This window comes from Triturus cristatus, chromosome 8 (assembly GCF_964204655.1).
Source record: "Triturus cristatus chromosome 8, aTriCri1.1, whole genome shotgun sequence".
Classification (NCBI taxonomy): domain Eukaryota; kingdom Metazoa; phylum Chordata; class Amphibia; order Caudata; family Salamandridae; genus Triturus; species Triturus cristatus.
The window spans coordinates 1,331,636,518-1,331,656,726 of record NC_140591.1 but is presented as its reverse complement, the minus strand read 5'-3'; the positions used below and the strand labels follow the sequence as shown (position 1 = coordinate 1,331,656,726).

At 46.4% G+C, this 20,209-nt stretch overlaps 1 protein-coding gene across 2 annotated transcripts in view; it reads right to left on the bottom strand.

Moving 5' to 3' along the window:
* Nucleotides 1-20,209, bottom strand: part of CXADR (CXADR cell adhesion molecule) — a 389,642-nt gene that overhangs the window by 281,329 nt on the left and 88,104 nt on the right. For both annotated transcript variants that reach the window (XM_085623056.1, XM_085623057.1), the window contains exon 3: nucleotides 12,696-12,894. In XM_085623056.1, coding sequence (XP_085479182.1) covers nucleotides 12,696-12,894 — 199 coding nt within the window. The remainder of the gene's footprint in view (nucleotides 1-12,695; nucleotides 12,895-20,209) is intronic.

Here is a 20,209-nt window from a genome sequence, read left to right as displayed (position 1 = left end):
TTACTCCTGGCAAAAACTGCACAGTAGTCATTTTAGACATACATTATGACTAAGTATTAAAAACGAAATAAAATTTCCTAGCTATCCTAACGGGAAGTTTCAATTCTATTAAGGACACAGAGGCAAGGATTAGGCTGCTCTATCTTTACTTTATTTGTAACCAGCAGCCATTAAAACATTATGTATTCATCAAATATTAAACTTCATTTCAAATGAGACAATGGGGAAACACAGAAAAACAGTCCATCCAATACAAGGCCAGCAATGTCTCTTAAAAACACCCAACAGACGCTCTCTCCCCCTCTTTCTTCCTGAAAACGCAGCCAATTCCCTCAGACTTCAATCCTGTTTAGAGGAGTCTGTCCATGAGAAGAAAAAACTATATTCATATAATATGTTGACTCAAAGGAAACAGAGCAGTAAACAGAACAACAATCAACTAACAAAAAAAATTGTTTTCAAAATCTAAATGAAATATGCGAGGGATCACAAACTAAACAAGCAGATGAACCAACAAGCAGATAATTACATGAAAACTGTTTAAATTGGCTGAATAAATAATCCTTATGCAACTCTTGCCCATAGCGTGAGTGCAAAAATTGTCATTTTAAAGTGAGAGGGTAGACCCTTGCCTAAGTGTCGTTAATAGAATTCAAACTTTCCATTACAATAGCCAGGACATTTTTCATTCTAGGTCAGGACTGGCTAGTTTAAAGCTTTTCCAACACTCAGATGCCAGATTTGAGACTGGTTTAAAATAGAATCTATTAAATGTAAAATCTGAGGATCAGTCTGTTGTATTAAGGACATCCTCTAAACAAGCTCCCAGTGAGAAGGCTTTGGAGGACATGGCCCCTTTGACAGAATAAGCCCCAAACTTGGAACTATCGATACCAGCTGCTTGCATGGCCTAGCTGACCCACCTGGCAATAGTAGTGGAAGAATCTGCTCTTTGAGGTTTAGTGAGGGCAATCAATACTTGCCACTCTCCTTGAGGACGAAGATCTTCTAGCATAGATTCATATGGCCTTATTGCCCTTCAAACGCACAACTTTAGTATATCAGGAAGGAATGCGTTACTTACCTGTAAATGCAGTTATCCAGTATTGGTATCTTTCATAGATTCACATGCCTGAATCATTCCCCGTGGTCGGGATGGGAGTCCCCGGTACATAAATAAAGTAATGTCTCAGTAGACATATAGAGTAATAGGCCAAGGGCCTCACCGTAGTAACATATCCATGTCCTTTTGTAAAAAGGAACAAACTTTGGAGAAGAGCCAATCAGCTATCACCACCCACTAGAACCTTCCTGGAAGGAGCTCTAGTCCATCAGATTTTCGTAAGCACAGTGCTAAGTAGTTCTATCACTGAGAGACCTAAGAGTCCTTCCAGGGGCGGTGGGTGGGTTGCATGTGAATCTATGAAAAGATACCAATACTGGATAACTGCAGTTACCGGTAAATAACGCATTCCTTATCCAGTATAAGGGTATCTTTCATAGATTCACATGCCTGAATCAGAGTAGTAAGCAATGATAAGCACATTTCGAATGGTACAGTATATATGAATTCACCAGATAACATATCAACGTGAAAATAGTACCAAAAAGCATTGAAATAGCATAGTAAGAAACACAATAGAGAAATGTGCGTATAGAAGAAAGGATGGTGGGATGAAAGGAAGGGCTCACCTCTAATAAAAAAGATGACGGAGCACCGCTTGTCCCACTGCAGCGTCTTTCATGAGTTCCGTATCCAGGCAGTAATGCTTGGTAAATGTATGCTGCGTTTTCCATGTTGCCGCTCTGCAAATGTCCGCAATGGGCACTCTTTCAAAAAGTGCCATTGAGGTAGAGATTGCCCTCGTGGAATGGGCTCGAACTGTGGAAAGCAGGGGCTGCCCTGCTTGCTGGTGACAAAAAGTAATCGCTGCGGAGATCCAGCGAGAGATACTTTGTTTAGTGAGTGGGAGACCTTTCCTAAGTCGACTGTAAGCCACAAAGAGTTGGTTGGATTTGCGGAATGTCTGTCTGGTCAATGTAGAACTTTAGGCAGAGTTTAAGATCCAGAGAATGCAGGGTCTTTTCTACCACTGTTTGAGGATTTGGAAGAGAGGATCGTAACACTATAGGCTCATTGAGATGGAAGTTTGACGGTACCTTGGGTATAAATTTCGGATTTGTTCGTAGTATAACCCTGTTGTGTTTGAATTGAAGGAAAGGGTCTTGAATTGAGAAAGCATGAAGTTCACTCACTCGCCTTGCCGAGGTAAGGGCTAGAAGGAGCGCTGTTTTCCAGGAGAGATACTTAATATCAGCTCTGTGTATTGGCTCAAAAGGGTGTTTCATAAGCTGAGCCAGAACTGTGTTGATTTGCCATGAAGGAGATAAAGTCTTTACCGGAGGGAATGTCCTAAACAGGCCTTTAAGAAACTGTTTAATTAACCTATTAGACCACAGAGAAGAGCCTGCAAAGGATCTCCCGAAACGGGATATTGCCGCCAGACGGACTTTAATGGAGGCATGAGCGAGACCAGAGTTCACCAGATGGAGAAGGTAAGGCAGTATTTGCTCTGGAGAGGATGAAAGAGGGTGTACTTTGTTTGACTTGCACCAGATACAGAACCTCTTCCAATTTAAGGAATATGTTTTGTTAGTACTATCTGCTCGAGCCCGAGCCAGAACGGCTCTACAGTCCGGAGGTATGTCTAGACCCTGGAACTCTCTGAACTCAGGAGCCAAGCTGATAATCTGAGAGATGCTGGATACGGATGCTGGACTTGTTGGTTGTTCATTGTGAGAAGAGAGGGAAACAGTTTCAACCGGATCGGCGGTTCCAGGGAGAGTAGGTGAAGCTCCGTGAACCAGTGTTGGCGTGGCCAAGCTGGAGCTATCAGGATGAGCGTGCAAGGTTCTGCTTTCAATTTTCTGAGAACCCTGGGAATTGGTGGAAAAGCGTATGCAAAGACGTTGCACCATGCGATCGAAAATGCATTCCCTAGGGATCCGTTCTGGGGATGCCAGCTTGCGAAGTGTTGGAATTTGGCATTCTGCTTGGTAGCGAATAGGTCCAGAAGAGGGGTGCCCCATTGAGAGAATATGCGGTTGAGAGTCCACTGATTCAATTCCCATTTGTGACATGTCTGTTGTCTGCTTAAAGAGTCGGTCAGAACGTTGTGTGTTCCTGGAACGTACTCTGCCCGAAGAAAAATGTTGTGATGGAGCAACCAGTTCCAGATTTTTTGCAACTCGTGAGAAAGGGTTAGAGAGCGAGTCGCTCCCTGCTTGTTTAAATAGTGCATTGTCGTGGTATTGTCGGTCCGTACAAGCACTAGTGCATTTCTGATCCGTGGTAGGAATGCCAGAAGAGCACGATAAACCGCTCGTAGCTCCAGGAGATTTATGTGGAGTTTTATTTCGGAAAGGGACCATTTCCCGCTGATCTGGAGTTCTTGGAGGAAAGCTCCCCAACCTTCCAGGGATGCATCTGTTGTGATGGTATGTGAAGAAGCAGGAAGCAAGAAAGGCAAGCCTTGAGAAAAGTTCTGAGGGTAAATCCACCACCGTAGAGCCTTCATCATCTGAGGGGTCACCTGGATGACAGTCGAATGATCCCGTACATTGGACCCATTGAGCTAATAGCGTCTCTTGAAGAAGGCGCATGTGAAGTCGACAGTGTGGAACTAGTAGAATGCAGGAAAACATCATCCCGAGCAGGGATTTAAAAAGGCGCACTGTAAGAGACTTTCCTTGGCGATTCGCATACAATCCAAAAAGAAGCTGGTCTCTTCGCTCTTGTGAGGGAAACTCTTTCTTCTGGATCGTGTCGAGATTAGCACCCAGGAAAGTTATACGCTGGGAAGGCCGGACTTGTCCCGATAGAGAGTAAGCCCCAAGCGATCGAAAAGCCTTAGACAGGCGTCTAGAGAGGGTGCTTTGACGAACCAGTCGTGCAGATATGGAAAGATCTCATGGTGGTGTTGTCTGAGATATGCGGCAACCGGAGAAAGGCATTTTGTAAAAATGCGTGGCGCCGATTTGAGTCCGAACGGCAGGACACGGAATTGGTAATGTCTGCCCGCTACTGCGAATCTCAGAACTTTTTTGTGATTCCGATGGATAGGGATGTGAAGGTCTAAAGACACCATGTAGTCGTCCGCATTGAGTAGTTGCAGTACTTCCTGGATGGTAACCATACGAAATGACTGCTTTTTAAAGAATTTGTTGAGACTTCTCAAGTTTAAAATCGGTCTCCATTTCCTCTCCTTTTTGCGTACCAGGAAAAAACGGGAGTAGAATCCCTTCCCCCTTTGATGTAGAGGAACTCTTTATATAGCTTCCTTCTGGAGCATAAGTGAAAGTTCCAGGAGCAGAGCACGTACATTTTTGTGAAGCATAGGTCTGGGAGGGGTTTGGGGAGGAATTTGAATGAACTCTAGTGAATGTCCAAATTGAACTAGTTGCAGAACCCAACAGTCCATTATTTGTTTCCAATTTTGTAGAAAGTGGAAAATTCTTCCTCCAACCTTTGAGGGCGGAGAGGAGATGGAGACTGGCGGTAGTGGAAAGTAATTGTCGCCGAGCAGCGTCGACCTCCTTTGCCACGAAAGGAAGACTTAGTGTAGGTTGATTGGTGCTGTTGACGTTGCTGGTATTGTGGCCGATATTGCTGAGTGGAAGAAAAGGAAGATCGGTGTTGGTAATCACCTCTTGCAGATGTTTGCCCTCTTCCTCTTGAGCCCCGAAAAGGTGGGTTCTTGAATTGAAGGGTACCCAAAGCCCTAGCTGTGTCGGTATCCTTTTTTATACACTGCAGAGCTTCATCAATGTGTGTCCCGAAAAGGATCTGACCATCGTAGGGCATGTCTAAAACTTTTGTTTGTACCTCCGGTCGGAATGAAGTCGCCCTCAACCAACCCTGGCGCCATAGAACAGCTGCGCCAGCCAGTTGGCGAAATCTAGTAGAGGCGATATCTTTCGCACAGTCTATTATCTCAGATGCAGAACGTTCGCCCTCCAGCAAGTTCTTTTTTACTTCTTCCTTTGAGTCATCTGGCAAGGCCGCAAGATATGGAGCAATATCTGCCCACATCTGCCTGTTATATCGTTCGAACAGTGCCAAGGAATTGGATGCATGCACTGTTAATGCGGACATTGACGAGAAACGTTTTCCGATATTATCAAGCCGTCTACCCTTTGTCCGGAGGAGCGGTCAGCAGAGCGGAAGGATTTTTCGATTTCCACTGAGCAGCTTGTGTGATGACCGAGTCTGGTTTGGGATGTCCAGTTAGGCAAGCTGGAGCAGTATCTGGAGCACTGTATTTTTTATCCAAACGAGGCAATACTGGAGGCACCGAGGAAGGGTTCTGCATTATTTTAACACCCTGATCCCATATATAATCTATAATTGGGATAGATCTGACTGATTTTTTAAAAGGCTCTTTAAAATCATAGAGGAAGCAATCCTGCTGGTGTGAAGGCATAGGTGTTTGGAAACGCTGCGTCGCTCTTTCCACTATGTTGTGAAAACCCTCAATGTCCTCAGGAGGTGAGTCAGCTTGAGCGGGCATGGGGGAAGCTGGACAGGGGAGTACATAATCGTCCCACTCATCACGAGTAGATTGGGAATCTTGAAGTTCCCCTTCCTCATGTTGATCCTCCTCATCGTCTGTAGAAAGCAGAGGTGGTGAAGTGACAGGCCCAGACTGTAAATTTAAAGGTGGAGGCCGCGGTCTTGACGGTGGAGACACAACTGGAGGCGGAGACGTTGCAGAAGTGGGAAATCTCTGCTTATAGTCCGTAATGAGGAATTGCAGATCAGAAACTAAAGATGCAGGCAGACAAACCATGGGAGGTGGCGGATGGTATTCTTCAGGATAAACTGCCTGATACTCCTGTACTTGATCCTCATAGCCTGAACTGTCCTGATACTTAACGTTAAGCTGAGATGGGCATGTCGCCTTTCGAAACATACTGCCATCATCAGAATCTTCTTCCTCCAAAAGGTGTGCTGGAGGCAAGAGCTGGACCCTACTATGGGAAGTCAGGGCCAGCGTCCGTTTTGTAATCTTCAGACGTAATTTTTAGATTGGAGTCCACTCTCGTCGACGCGCCCGTCGACGGTATAGTCGACAGTGAAGCGTCGACGGGCACCATGGTAGATGGAGTTCCCGTCGTCAGAGCCTTTGTCGACAGTGTTGCCGTCGTCGACAATGAAGTGGATGTCGATGGGACCGTCTTCGTCGGCGATCGCAGCGTCGACGGTAATTTGGTCGTCAACGATGTCTACTTTATCTTAAGCGTCGACGAGACAGACCTACCGGCCGTCAACGATTGAGTCGTCGATGTGGACAATGAAGACGACGAGACAGAAGTTGAAACAGTCGTCGTCAACGAGGTCACACACAAGGCTGTAGATGGAGATTTCCTCGTCGTCGAGGCCACAGTCGACGAGGCCGTCGTCGACGGGGTGGAAGAAGGCCTTTTGAAGGTGTGAACAACCTCCTGAGGGGAAACCTTCGCTGAAAGAGCCTTGGGATGTTCCTCTAAAGACTTTTTTTGCGCCTTCTTTTGAGGTGGCTGCGACGAAGGGTCTGGAGAAGCCACCCTTGGTCTTGAGAGGACTGAAGATATGGAAGAGCCCTCACTTTCCTCAGAAGACAGTACCTGTTCCTTGTCTTTAAGCCTCTGCAGCCAAATTAAGAGGCATCCCTCACGATCTTTGCGAGTCTTGGAGGAAAAGGTACAACATACCTTACAGTCCTTTGAGGAGTGATCCGGATAAAGGCAGTAGAGACAATCCTTGTGTTGGTCATCCACATGAAGTCTCTTTTTTCCACAGGAAGCACTGACCTAAAAAGGCCTGTCTTTGGAGTATCTGACATGAAGAACTGGAGAACTTCGCCCCGAAGATGGAATTATGAAGTAAGAAGCACTGGAAATCCAAAAATAAGGAAAGCTGAGCAGAGCTCAGAGGAGACTCCCTTAGCACGACGTGGGGAAGAAAATCTGAGGGACTAGAGCTCCTTCCAGGAAGGTTCTAGAGGGTGGTGATAGCTGATTGGCTCTTCTCCAAAGTTTGGTCCTTTTTACAAAAGGACATGGATATGTTACTAAGGCGAGGCCCTTGGCCTATTACTCTATGTGTCTAGTGAGACATTACTTTATTTATGTACCGGGGACTCCCATCCCGACGACGGGGAATGATTCAGGCATGTGAATCTATGAAAGATACCCTAATACTGGATAAATGTCAGTTATGAAACAATTTTCTAATTACATTTGGTTCTCCAGATTATATGAAAATTCACTTCATCTGGAGTAAATAATCTACCTGTTCTGTCTAGGGTTCTCACATTTGAGACTCTACTACACAACACCAAACATAGCAAGGTAGCTAATTTTGCAGACATCTATTTTTTTGACAGGTGTTTATTTGAAGGCCACAATTTGAACAGATGTAAAACCTGATTAAAGTTCCATAATGTTTCGTGTTTAGGTCCAGGGGGAAATGACAATCTAAGACGTTTGCAAAACAAAGGATACTCCCCTACTGGATGCCTATCAATCGGTGAGTGACCTGCTTAAATATTTGATCGAAAGGTATTAATGGACCTATACACCAAGCCCTCCAATTCAAACTGTGGACACAAATCCAACCATCGAGACCAGGCCGACCAGCATCTTTTAGTTGTGCCATCTGGTCATGCTTTGGAGAGCAGTGAGGCAACTTCCTGTGAAATACCAGAGACTTTAATGCTCCTGGTAATCCTCCAGGCCATAAGACAAAGGAAGCCTGCTAGGACCAGGTGGTGAGGATTTCCTTGGGGATCAAGGAAAAGATCCAGAAACCGGGGTAGCGGAATTGGAAAAACCCAAGAAAGTTCTATTAGAACTGGAAACCAGACTTATGACCTCCAAATCGGAGTGATTAAGAACATGTCTGCTTGTTGCTCGCGGAGTTGGGTAGACAGTCTCATGATCCTTGCGAACGGAAGAAAACATATTGTTGGACTTGGCCCTTTTTGCAGGGTCATCCCAGAACTTTTTGCCTTCCTCCTGCATTTTTTCCTGACCGGTGTTGGTGGTTTTTAGGACTCTGGGCACTTTATCACTGCTGTTCAGTGCTAAGGTGCATGAGCTCTCTATGGTAAACTTGGTAAGATTAGTCCACACCCGTTTGGCATAAGTAATTTACCGGTCAGTCACTTGTACAGTGGTATCTCATATACCCAGGGCCAGAAAATTAAATGCTATTGGTGGCCTTGCAGCGCTGCTTGTGCCACCCACCAAAGTAGCCTTTCAAACCTGTCTCAGGCCTCTACCACTGCAGGGCCTGCATGCGCAGCTTATTGCCACTGTGATGTGGCACAAAGTGGTTGCCACGTCTGTCACTCCCCTTTTACTACACATCAGTCAGCCCCAAGTTAGGCCCTAGCTAGCCCTATGGGCAAGGTGCGGTGTAGGTAAATGGTAGGACATGTGCCTTAACTGTGTGGCATGTCCTGGTAGTGACAAACAGACTTTTTGGTTTCTCACTGCTGTGAGGCTGCCCTCTCGTAGGGATGCATAGGGGATTCCCTGATATGTGCTTCATTGGTAATTCCTGACATGAGAGAGGTAGCGTGCTCAAGTTTGGTATGTTTGGAAAAGTGGTGATAAATGCTGCAAATTGGTGTTTTACTGTTTTATTATACCTTTTTTAGGAATGCTACTTTTAGAAGTAAGCATTTGTGTGTGCTGTGTGTCTTTGTGCCTGCCTGCGGTGTATGGACTGTCTGGCCTTGGAGGGAATAGGGCTGTGCCTGCCTTCCACAATGATGGATCCGCCCCTTTGTGGTGTGTCTGGGCAGTGTGGTGTACTTTTTAAGTGCCCCCGGAACTGGTTCAAACTGGGTCCAGGGCCCTGTACCAGGGAAGAACAAACACTTGATGCACTATAAATATTTGGGCTGTGACCCTTATGTCTTTTGAGCTTACTTGGAACTTGAGAAGGGGAAGCCACTGCGTGGGAGTGCTGCTCCGGAGTATCGCTGTGCCAGGGAACCGCCATCTGGACTTTGCCGGTGTGCTGGCCTGAGCCTACTTACTGCTCGGGCCCCCAGTAATCTCCCAGGGCTGTGTGACTTGCCCTGGGTGACTTAGAACAACGTATGGTGAGCACTTTGGAAATTGAGCTTTCAAATTTGTTGCCCAAGGATTGGGCTACCCCAGGAAAGGAGCGATTTTCACCATGCAGCGTGAGCGGACCGCGCTCTCCTCGGGGACTTGAACAACCGGAGGGGAGAGCTGAGAGGAATGAAGGGCTCTCCCTCTCCCTACCGTATTGCCTGCGAATGGTTGTCAGACTGCAGCCTGGGCTCCGCTACGTGGCACCGGGTTTGCCAAGCACCAAGACACAGCGGCAGTAAGGAACCCCAGCCAGGAGTGCCTCTACGTTGCTGGAGCAACGCCAACATACATGTGAGGTCTCTCCGCCAACAAAGGCATTTAGCTATTCTTGTGGGGGGGGGGAGCCCCTGGTTGCGAACCAGACTGGAAGGAAGCCTCTGTAGAGGTCCTGGTCTAGCTGAGGCTTTAGTAAAACACCAGGCCGAGTGTTGTGGGCCACAGGGCCCTGTGGGTTGGTAGTTACGGCCAGAGCCAGTGCGCAGTGGTAGCGGACTGAACTACTGCCTTGTATGCCCTAATGCTATTACGTGAGGAGTTATTACAAGCAGCACTTGTGAGGTGGAAAGAAGGGGATTGTGAGATAGGAATCCTTCAAATCTAGATGCACTATCCAGTCTTTCGCCTGCAGCAAGTCCCTGAGAAGATGGTAGCCTTTCATCTTGAACTGGCGGTAAACCAACCACTCGTTGAAATTTTCTCAGACTGATGACAGGACGTTAACCCCCATACCTCTTCTCCACCAGGAAGAAATTGCTTAGAAAACAATGGGAATTCAAAACATTCTGCATGATCACGCCCTTCTCCATGAGCTGAATAGCCTCAGAATCTACCAGTTCTGTTTAGATCAGAGAAAAGGGGAGAGGTTTTGGTCTGTGTGGTTGGTATGGCAGACTGTAGAATTCTATATGGAAACCCCTAACGGTCTGAAGAACCCAAGTGACTGATGTAAGAGCCTCCCATTTGTGAAAGAAATCTACCATTCTGCCCCAAGTCTGATGCCTTCCGAGAACTGTACATTCATCTTGAGGGTGTTATAGGAGCCGCTGCCCTTGGAACCTCCTCTCAAATGTCTTCGGGGGTAACTTCTGGTCAGTAGAAATTGGTGAACCGGCTTGAGCCTTCTCATTGTCCTTGGCGGGCATCAGGACCCCTGGTGGAGGCTTAATGAAATGAATGGCCAGTCAAGCACCCCCTTTCACGACCAGCGCTAGCAAAAACACTGGGGTAAAAATCTTTTTGATCAAGGATTGAGCCTTATCAAGGGAATTACATTTGTTAATTTTTTTCAGTTCGCAGATAAAGGGATCCCCAAAGAACCCTGCCTGTGCGATGGGACCCACCTCAGATGTTGCCAGTACGCCCAGTTTCGGGTGATTTTGATTAAAGATCTGCATCTTTCTGTAGAAATAGTGCAGTTGGCATTTCCTGGGAATGTTGTGGCCCTCTGCGCACAACTTGACAGTGCCTTTGGGGAAATCAGGGAACCAGATGCTTTGGCATCCTCGGTCATGTCCATGATCTTGGTTAAGGGCTCTGCAACATCCAATAATTTATCCTGGCATGAACGCTATGAGCGGTCTATCCCTTTTTTGGGATCTCTCACAAAAGTTTGCCAAGAAGGTTGCCCTTTGGGTATCAATTTCAGGCGTGAGGGCAACTTTGCCCTCCAGGGAAGGATGAGTGCTTCCTTATCAGGTGGTTTCCGTAAACAGCCCGCCACTTAAGAGGCCACCTTTGGCACTGGGGACCAATCCGCAGAGCATGGATACAATAGATCTGGATCCAACATATTGGAATCAGGGGCTTGGGGAGGCGTAAAATCACTCCGGGGTGTGGAGGGTTGCCAGAAGTGCCCCAGGGCCTATTTTGTTCACCCTCCCCAACTGAGACATTAGGGGAGTCATCCCCCATCAAAGGCACAGGGGACGGGGAAATAAGGTAGCTCCTGAGGTGCTAGGAATTGGGATGGAATGTGGATCAGTGGGGAGGATTGGGATTCCATGAAGGCCTTCTTGAGGCAGGCAAAGGCGTCAAGATTGACCCTGGGGTTGTCTACGCATTTGCGCTTAGTGTCTGATAATAGCACCAAGGGCTGCCCTGGAGGTGTGGAGACCTGAGCCCCAGCTGGGTATTCCCTCGATACGAGGGTATTTTGGCATTAAGATTTCATCTGGAAATTTCCTTCTCCATGTGTAAGAGTCGTGCATATTTGAAGAGGATTATGTATTAATCCCTAGAAAAAAGGATGATACGAGTGCTGGGGCACGCCCAAGAAATAAAGGAAGCTTCCCTGAAGTAGCTGTAACTTATGCCCGGAATGGCCCTTGGGACAATTCACTCCCTTTACTAGAAGAGGAAATAATTAATTGGTGTCGCCTGGGTTGTGTCCCAATACCAGTATTGAGTGTTACCTACCATGGGTGCTCAGTGCAAGGCGGAGGCTCTGAGTCAAATGGATTTTGATGTGAAAAGTAAGCAATTTCAGGTCAAAAGGCAGCCCCATATGAAAAAGCAGCCAATTGCGCTTCACCATATCAGAAACAAACTAGTGAAACTGACGTGCCGGCCACCGGGGTGGTAGAGCACCCAGAGTGTAAAAATAATTAAGAGAGGGCCCTCTAGTAGCCGGCTGACTGCACCACGCAACAGAGCATGCACTGAGCGAAGCGGACCGGAAGAGCAACAACGTTCCTATGGCTGCGCTGTTAAGAGAAAATTGATAAACAGAAAATACAATAAACGGCACTCTTCCAATAGGAGTTCAGTCAATAAATCACGTCAGGACAATAATAAAATGGCATTAAAACGATCAAATAAGCACAACAGTTGAAGACAATGCCAGAGAGCAAAGAAAGAGGGGGATTGAGCATCTATCGGGAGTTCTTGAGAGACTTTGCTGGCCTTGGAGTGGATGGACTGTTTATCTGTTTCACAAAGTCTCAAGGGAAATTAAGTTTAATATTTAATGAATACATAACATTTTAATGGCTGCTGAATACAAATAAAGTGAAGAAAGATCTGTCTAATCCTCGCCTCCGGTTCAGACATAGAATGAATTGCCACAAACAGAATCATTAGTCATGAACCATAACTATGCTAAACATTGTTTATTTCTCTCCAAATTCTTTCAATGCACCTTTCCGTAATCCTAAATCATACAATAGCTCTTCCCCTTACAACCTAATCCTTAACCCAAACTGTACCTGAATACCCACATGAGCCTATTTTTTCTTCTTTTTTAAACAAAAATTGATCTCATTGGCATCAAAGATAAATAGAAAAAGTCTATTTGTTGTGTGCAATTCCGTCTACGTAAGACACTTTCTTTGAGACAACATATTTCCTGTTTTGTGAATTATGCTGAATGCAAAAACAGATTTTTTAACGCCATAAAATAAAATTAACCACAGCTTACTATGTGCCTGGGAAAACGCCAGAAACAAGACTAAACATGGTTTAAAACATCAGCAACCAAACAGGTTAATTGCAACAAAAAATATATCCAATCGATTTAAGTTTCTTACCAGATACTGTTAGCAGCAGCTTTTTGTTATCGCCTCCAGGAAACTTAGATACTCTGCACTGATATGAACCAGAATCGGACAACTTTAATCCTGTAATTTCCATTGACCCATCACCAGCTCTTGGGTCAGCCGAGGTAAAATGAACTCGACTACTCACTCCCGGAAAAGAACTTATTGCTCCTCCATAAAAATGCAGTATCTGAAATTATTCAAAAAGATGAACCATACCAGTTTGTTGGAATATTTCAAAATAAATTAATTTGCATTTCATAGATGTTTTAAAGGCTGTCAGTTTACAAGCAGAGACATCCTGGTGGCTACATCACGATGCAACCTACAGCAAGAGCTGCTGTCCAGTACGAGGCCCCCTTTAACCACATCAGCTCACTGTCATTTATGACTAGGTTAAGGGTCATACATACTACAAAAAACTTCACACAGCACTCACAAAAACAGACAGGAGCGGACAAGATGACGGCTCTGAGGCAGGTGACATTAAGAACTTTGAGGGTTATGTACAGATCAAAACAGGATGCCACGAACTACCTACAATTTAAAGTCAACTTTTATAACATGCAAGACAGCATGGTGCTCGAGAAAGCAAAAGTATCTCCTCGACAGAAAAGGCCCCAAAATGCAATGTGGAAACATCAAGATTTTTACACCAAATTTCAATCTTTCTGGAGATGTGGGTAATAACAGTTTTTGGGGCCAGGGAAGGGCAGATTAAGAAAACTTCATTACTGAAAACTAGGCACAGAGGTGAGAGCAGGGGGTTATCCAGAAAGCCCTGCAAATGTCAAGCTCTGGTTCACGTTTCTTTAAAAACGTCCAGGAAGTTGTTGGGATCGATATAAGCCCTACTGCCTATCATTTCCATGCTTCTTTTGATTTAAACGGTACACTACTGATGTGGATGGGCCTATTATCCGTGACACAAACTCGTCAATACTTGGAAACTAAAGTCAATTTAGTCCACTCTCACACAGGGGCAGGTTTTTATCGGGAGAAGTGGGAACAAAGGCAAGCAAGATTTGGGTTATTGGCTGGAAGAGTCAGATTTTCATCACAAATTTGGAATGCTCCAGCATGCAAAATCTTTTGGCATTCGCCAGTGGCAAAAGAAAATCTAGTTAGACGCTGCAAGAAGTGCTGTATTACCTCAAGATGTAACTGCCATTCATCATTCGCCAAGCACTGCTGGCTAAGTTTGTCTGCCCTGGTGTTCAGTAACCTGTCAGGTGGTTCATGATCAGGGAAGTTTCTGGATGCTCCAGCAAGGTCCAGAGAGGAAATGTCTCCTGGGACAAGAGCCAGGGCCACATGCCACCCTTGCTTGTTGCAGTATCACAATGTGGTGGTGTTGTCCATGAGAACCAGAGTTAGCCTTCTCTTGATGGACAGAAAGAAGGTGTTCAAGAGCCAGGGGAACCACCTGCAACTCCATGAAGTCGGGCTTCCGCCAGAGACCACACTATTCTAATCGCCAACTCTTACACATGACATCCCCAGCCCAGCAACACCACCTCCTTCATGATGGTCAGATCTAGGTGTGTTAGGCATGAGGGTCTGCCACTGGTCCAGTTAGAGGTCACAAAGATACCACTGCAGATCTTTTGTAGCCTCCTTTGAAACATGGATGCGATTTGATAGGTTTCCATGGTGTTGGGCCCACTGACACTTCAGATCTCGCTGCAGAGCCAGCATATGCCACCTGGCATTATAGACTAGCAGGATGCAGGAGTCCAAGAGGACCAGAATCCTCAGAGCCACTCTTCTGAGGCCCAGGACTGAGGCTGAAACATCAGCCTTGTAGTACAAATGTCCTGGACTCCTCACTGCGGGAAGGCCTGGAACTGCACTATATCCAAAAAAGGCTCTGATGAAAGTGAGCCTCTGTAAAGGAGTCTGGTATGAATTTGGTATGTTGATAGTGAAACCCAGGAGGTTTGTGGTCTGTAGGTGTATACAACTGACTGGGGCGAGCCTGCCTTACACAGTAGGGTAAGAATGGAACGCCCAACCTCCAAAAAGGGTGGCACAATCAGTGCTGCAGGCCCACTTGTAGCATTTACTTAACAGGCTCTGCTGTCAAACCCAGAACCTTTAACATGTATATAACTCTGCTGCATGAAGCTCACTCAATGCCATATGGGTCATCATAGTGCTAGCTCAGACACCTAAAGGCTGATCCTATTAAAATCTGCATACCCTACGTGACCGCTCTGCTGCCTAAAGCTGGAACCTGTAACAGGTTAGAGCGAGAGACAGCACTGCTGTCCGAGGCCCGAAAGCGTGTGGCCTGAGGGGAGCGTCTGATTTTTTAATCACAGAAGCTGTCCAAAGCAAAACCCAGTAGAATCTGCGTAACCTGAACCATAGCGCTGTTGTCTATGTCAGAAGGTGTCATTTATGTAGGCTGTGTGGTAGCTCTGCTGCCCAAGTCCAAGTTTGTACCTGACTAAAAGTTCTATATATTGTAAGTCTTGCAGCAATGGTAAATGAATGATTTGTGCTAGGTACCTGTTCTGAATTCACTAGGCCCGGAGGTAAAAGAGTAATTACTTCCAAAACATTGCTAGAGAAGTAATGGGTACATTTTCAGTCAAAAATGTTCCAAACAAAAGGCTTCCCTCAAAAGAAATTCGTGTTTCCTTTCACCTAAATGCAAAAATCAAATCATTCCTCAGCTGCAGGGTGGAATTGTGCTTGGGTGAACTCGGTCTTTCATCCTTGAAATGACTACAAAATATGTATTAATTATTGATTGGCTAATAATAATGCAAATTAAAATGTTCTACATGAAGCATTTTAGACACAAAATCTCTATAAATCACAAGGGGTTTTCCCAGTAGCATTAAAATTCGTTACCTCAAGGGCTTGTAGGTATGTCACGCAGTGCCTGGGACTGGAGTGACTCTGCCCCAGCCTGAATGGCCTCGACTCGATCACCTGTCTATGAGGGAGTGTGTCTGCCTCAGCCCTGCAGGCCTTTAAAGGGCACCAGAATGGTGCGCTACAGGGAGATTTGTGCAGGCCACACAGGGTCTGAAAATCTGTGAGAAGAAAGCGCCAGGGGTGCCACTTACCGTATCCCCTGGACCCTTCTTCTTCATCATGCCCTCGTAGTAGTGTGCTGGCCTCATCCAGGCAGCCTTGGGATTGGGCAACCCAGATGCCATCTCGGGAGTCACGCCGGCCAGGGGGGCAGTGCAGGAGAAAAAGGCTGTGGTGTGGAGGAGCCTAGAAGCAGGGGCTTGTGACCAGGGGGGCAGGCCCTGTAGTGCGCAGGGGTGAATACCAGGAGTCGGGTGGCAGGGCCTCTGGTGTGGAGAAGCCTGGGACACAGGAGAACGAGCCTGTGATGGGCAAAGCTGAGAAGAGGAATCCAGGTACACGGGAGAGCGGTCCTTTCTGTGTAAAGAGCTCTGGTGCTTAGAGTACAGGCCCCTCTCCTGAGAGGGGGGGGGGGGGGAGGGGCAGAAACCCCGGAGAGCAGGTCTTGGTTCTCTACGACCGTGGAGAGTACCGATACTCATAGAAGGTAGGTGCATTGGCCTTTAGTGTTGGTAGCCTGTCTCTTTGTTCAGCCAAATCACTTTTATAGCCATGAGCTGAGCCCCCGCTTAACTATCAGCGTGGGCTCATTTGCATGATATCGCAGTGTTCGCCGTCATACTGTGTTTGTTGCAAGGAATGGAGGCAGCCCAGTGACAGCACAACGAGAAAAGCCATGGGAGGTTAAAAAGGGCTTTAGTCCCACCTGATTCTTTTGTGCGAGTGTCTGCTTATGTGAGTCTGTTTGCCTGCTTGTGTGTGCGTGTTTTTGTGAAATAAATATGACAAATAAGGAAAGGTTAAAATACCGTTTGACTTTTATTTTGTATAAGGAATTAACCTGATTTGTTTATAGAAACACATTTCTCGTGTGTGCTGCAACTATTATATAAGCCAAAAAACTTTGCATGTTTGCCTTTAGCCCGCCCCTAGCCCCACCCACTCGCCACATGTAAATTAGTACCTGCACTATTTTTTTGCGATTTAAAGCACTGAACAGGCCCACCCTCTGCACACAGCTCGAGCAGGTACACAGGAGGCAGCTGCCTTAAGTACAGGTTCGAGGGTCACAGTGAGTCGAGGTTAGGGCCGGAGCCAGGCACACAGGGTGCGGGATCCTCCAGATGCATAGGAGACGAAGCTCGGAACCGGGCACCGGGCAGGGTTGAAGTACAACGATGTGGCTGGGACATGGACACAGGTGCCTCCTGCGAACTGCGCACGGAGCAGGAAGCTGAGACACAATAATCCAGGTGCTTTCGGCCGAAGAGTGACTCTTCCGAACCCGCCCAGCGCAGAATCTGATTGGACGCCAAGATTCACGAGGAAGTGGAAGGACCGGGGCACCTGGCACCGTGGGCAGGCACTGGAGGGGCACGGGCAGCACGGAGCGGCAGGGGAGGAGGGGCAACGCACATGCGACAAATGCAGAGGTGATTCATAGGCTGGAGGGGGACAGACTTAACTATGGCACCTGACGCCGTGTACAGGCAGCAGAATGGAAGCAGGGGCCAACACACGTGTGTGCAGTGCAGGTGCACGCTCAGCACAGGGCTTGATGGAAGCCATACAATGCAGGTGCTCACCTAGCATAGGGCTCGATGGAAGCAGGGATTATACCACGAATGTTTATGCAGTGCACATGCACACGCAGAACAGGGCTGGATGGAAGCAGGCCACCTGCCACCGTGCGGCACCGTGTCAAAACATATAATTTAATATAACCACTAAAATGTGACCATTCATTGTGTCATTACAAGGTGTACTGTGCCTTCACCATTAATCTCTGCGATTACAAGGGCAAATGCCAGATCTCGACACATTTAAAAACAAGCGGCAGTGAAAGCGATCGCTATTGTTAAAAAAATAAAAAAAGCCCTCGAGTAGTGCACGCGTGCCACTGTAAAACATGTGGTTCACTTATCGCGCCCGTGTCTGGGCACGATAATTGAAACCACATGGCCTTTGGTGCGCGTAATAGACACCAATAGGCCATGGGCGGAGCAATGCGCCCGCCTTTGGCCTATTGTGTGCTGTCTTAGTAAAAAAAACACGCACGCACAAGCGTGTGCGATTCAAGGCTCAGTGTCTGAACCCAGTGCAAAAGGACTCTCGCTGCATCGCTAGGCGCGAGACCTAAAAATGGAGGGGGCAACTGCATGTAAAACTTTACTCCAGCTTCATTAGAAGAGTATTAATATGGGTAACAGGTGTCCCCTTTATGCTGAAGAGAGCAAATATTTTCTAGTGCTGGGTATGTCCGATTCACAGAATGCGGATTTGTTCAATAATTATGCCCTAAACGTGGACGAAGGTGATTTTTTTTCTACGAATATCCTATGGGTCACAGCCCAAATTTATATGGGCAGGAGACTTAAACCGAGTCATTGACGGGACGAATGTTACTTATTGACAAATATAGCACAGGGAAGAGAATAAGTCTGGTAGGCTTCTGGCGTGGTGTATTAACAGAGCGACACAACATTGACCGATAATGTTAAATGACAAATAAGGGAGAGAAATCCTAACAGGTACAAATAAATGAAGACTTTGCCTTGCATCTGTGGGCGGTGTGTACCAAGAGCATGACCTACTAAGAGTGAACAAATATTTAAGTTCACTTCCTCCTTAGAAGGGTCACATTAGAACAGAAATAATTGCTTAATGCCCCTCTCCCCAAGGAAGAAATAATGGCGGCAATACAAGGCACGCCCAAGGCCGAAGCACCCGGGACTGATGGTTGGCCAGTTGAAATTTTTCACCATAGTTCCGGGCAGTTAGCGGAGAAGATCCTCGAAATCTATGTTGAAGAAAAACTTTGATAGTATGGATTCCTAAGCCAGACGTAGACCCATCCGATCTGGCATCCTCCCGTCCCCCTGTCGGCGTTAAAACATGAACAGAAAGATTCTTAGCAAAGTTCTCATGAACAGGCTAATAGAGGGAATGCCTGTGTCGGTACATGAGGACCAGTGTGGATGTATTACACGCAGAAACACTATGTGTGACTTGCGCAAGCTTTCACGAGTACTACATGCACCGCAGCTGGAGGGAGAACAGTACACCTTAGGGTTGTTGGACATCGAACACGCCTTCGATAATGTACACCGGTCCTATACGTCGGAGCTGCTACAATGAGTGGGATTAGGAAGGGAATATATAAAGTGGATTAAACTATTATATACTAGACCCTTGGAAAGAGTGTGTACAGGACCCACGGTCTCGCAACATTTTGAATTTGAGAAGGGGGATGCGGCGTGATTGTTTCCTCTCACCTTTGTTCTACTGGCTATTGAGCTATTAACTTGTAGGTTGAGAGTGGATTTGCAGGGTTGGGGAATTGAAGTGGGGGTGACCACACATGGTGTAGCTGTACACAGATTATTCGCTGGTATACCTTCAACTTACTCAGTCCCAATGCTATTACATACTCTGAGGAATATGATGAGATCTCTGGTTTTGTGCATATACTGCAGCAAATCTAAAATAATCCTAACAGGAAGACTTAAGGGAGCACCCAAATACCAGCTACCTGATGTAGGTCGTAGGTCTAGAATGGGTAAGAACAAGTTTTCAGTATCATGGAGTGCATGTCTTGCCTGACTAAAAATTATAATAAGAACATGGGAGGAGTGTTGGATGGTCCACAGGCCTCTTAACTTTTGGACTACACTCCCGATGTCTTTGTGTTGCAAGGTGCTATGTATGAAATGCCCGGTCAGGTATTTGCAGAATTGGATAAATTATTGGTAGAGTTGATCTGGCCAGGAAAACGGAGCAGGGTAAAAACTTACCACCTTAAAGCAGGGGTGGAAAAAAGAGGGGCCTGGAAATACCAGATCTTGAACTTTATTATTATGCAGCACACCTGGCTTGGTGAGGGAGATAACTGGGAAAAGCGAGATCACATAGGGACATAGTCATTAGACAATCTGTTAGAGAGATAGGGGGTTACCAGCACTTATGTCGTTTGTTGCCAAGCAGGTTTGAGTATTGCGCGGCATGGCGATTAAGAGGATCCTAAACCACTCACCATTTGAAGCTATATAAGCATTTGTCCAAATTGCATGATTTGCGCAGAGTTATAACCGGAAGGCTGTAGCAGTGGTGTCACCACTTGTAGCGTGACCGCATGGAAGTATTCTTGAGGAGATTTAACAGTTGATTGGCCTGGGATCTAGGATGGGCCTCAACGTTTTGTCCTTTTTGGGATGAGAAAATAGAGGGGGTATACTCTGTGTCCCCGATGTTGTAAGGGTACGATTTCTAATGCCTCTTTTTGAAGGAAAGATTGGCCCTCGTCCTGTAAAAGGGTTACATATTCTGGTGGCATATTTCGTGTTCTTTAGGGGCATTGTGAATGTTGTCTAGTTGAGTTCTAGGCAATACCCATCTTTGATTACTCTTAGTGCCCACTGATTTGTGGTGATGTTCTTCCAGTGTTGCAACTTTTTCAC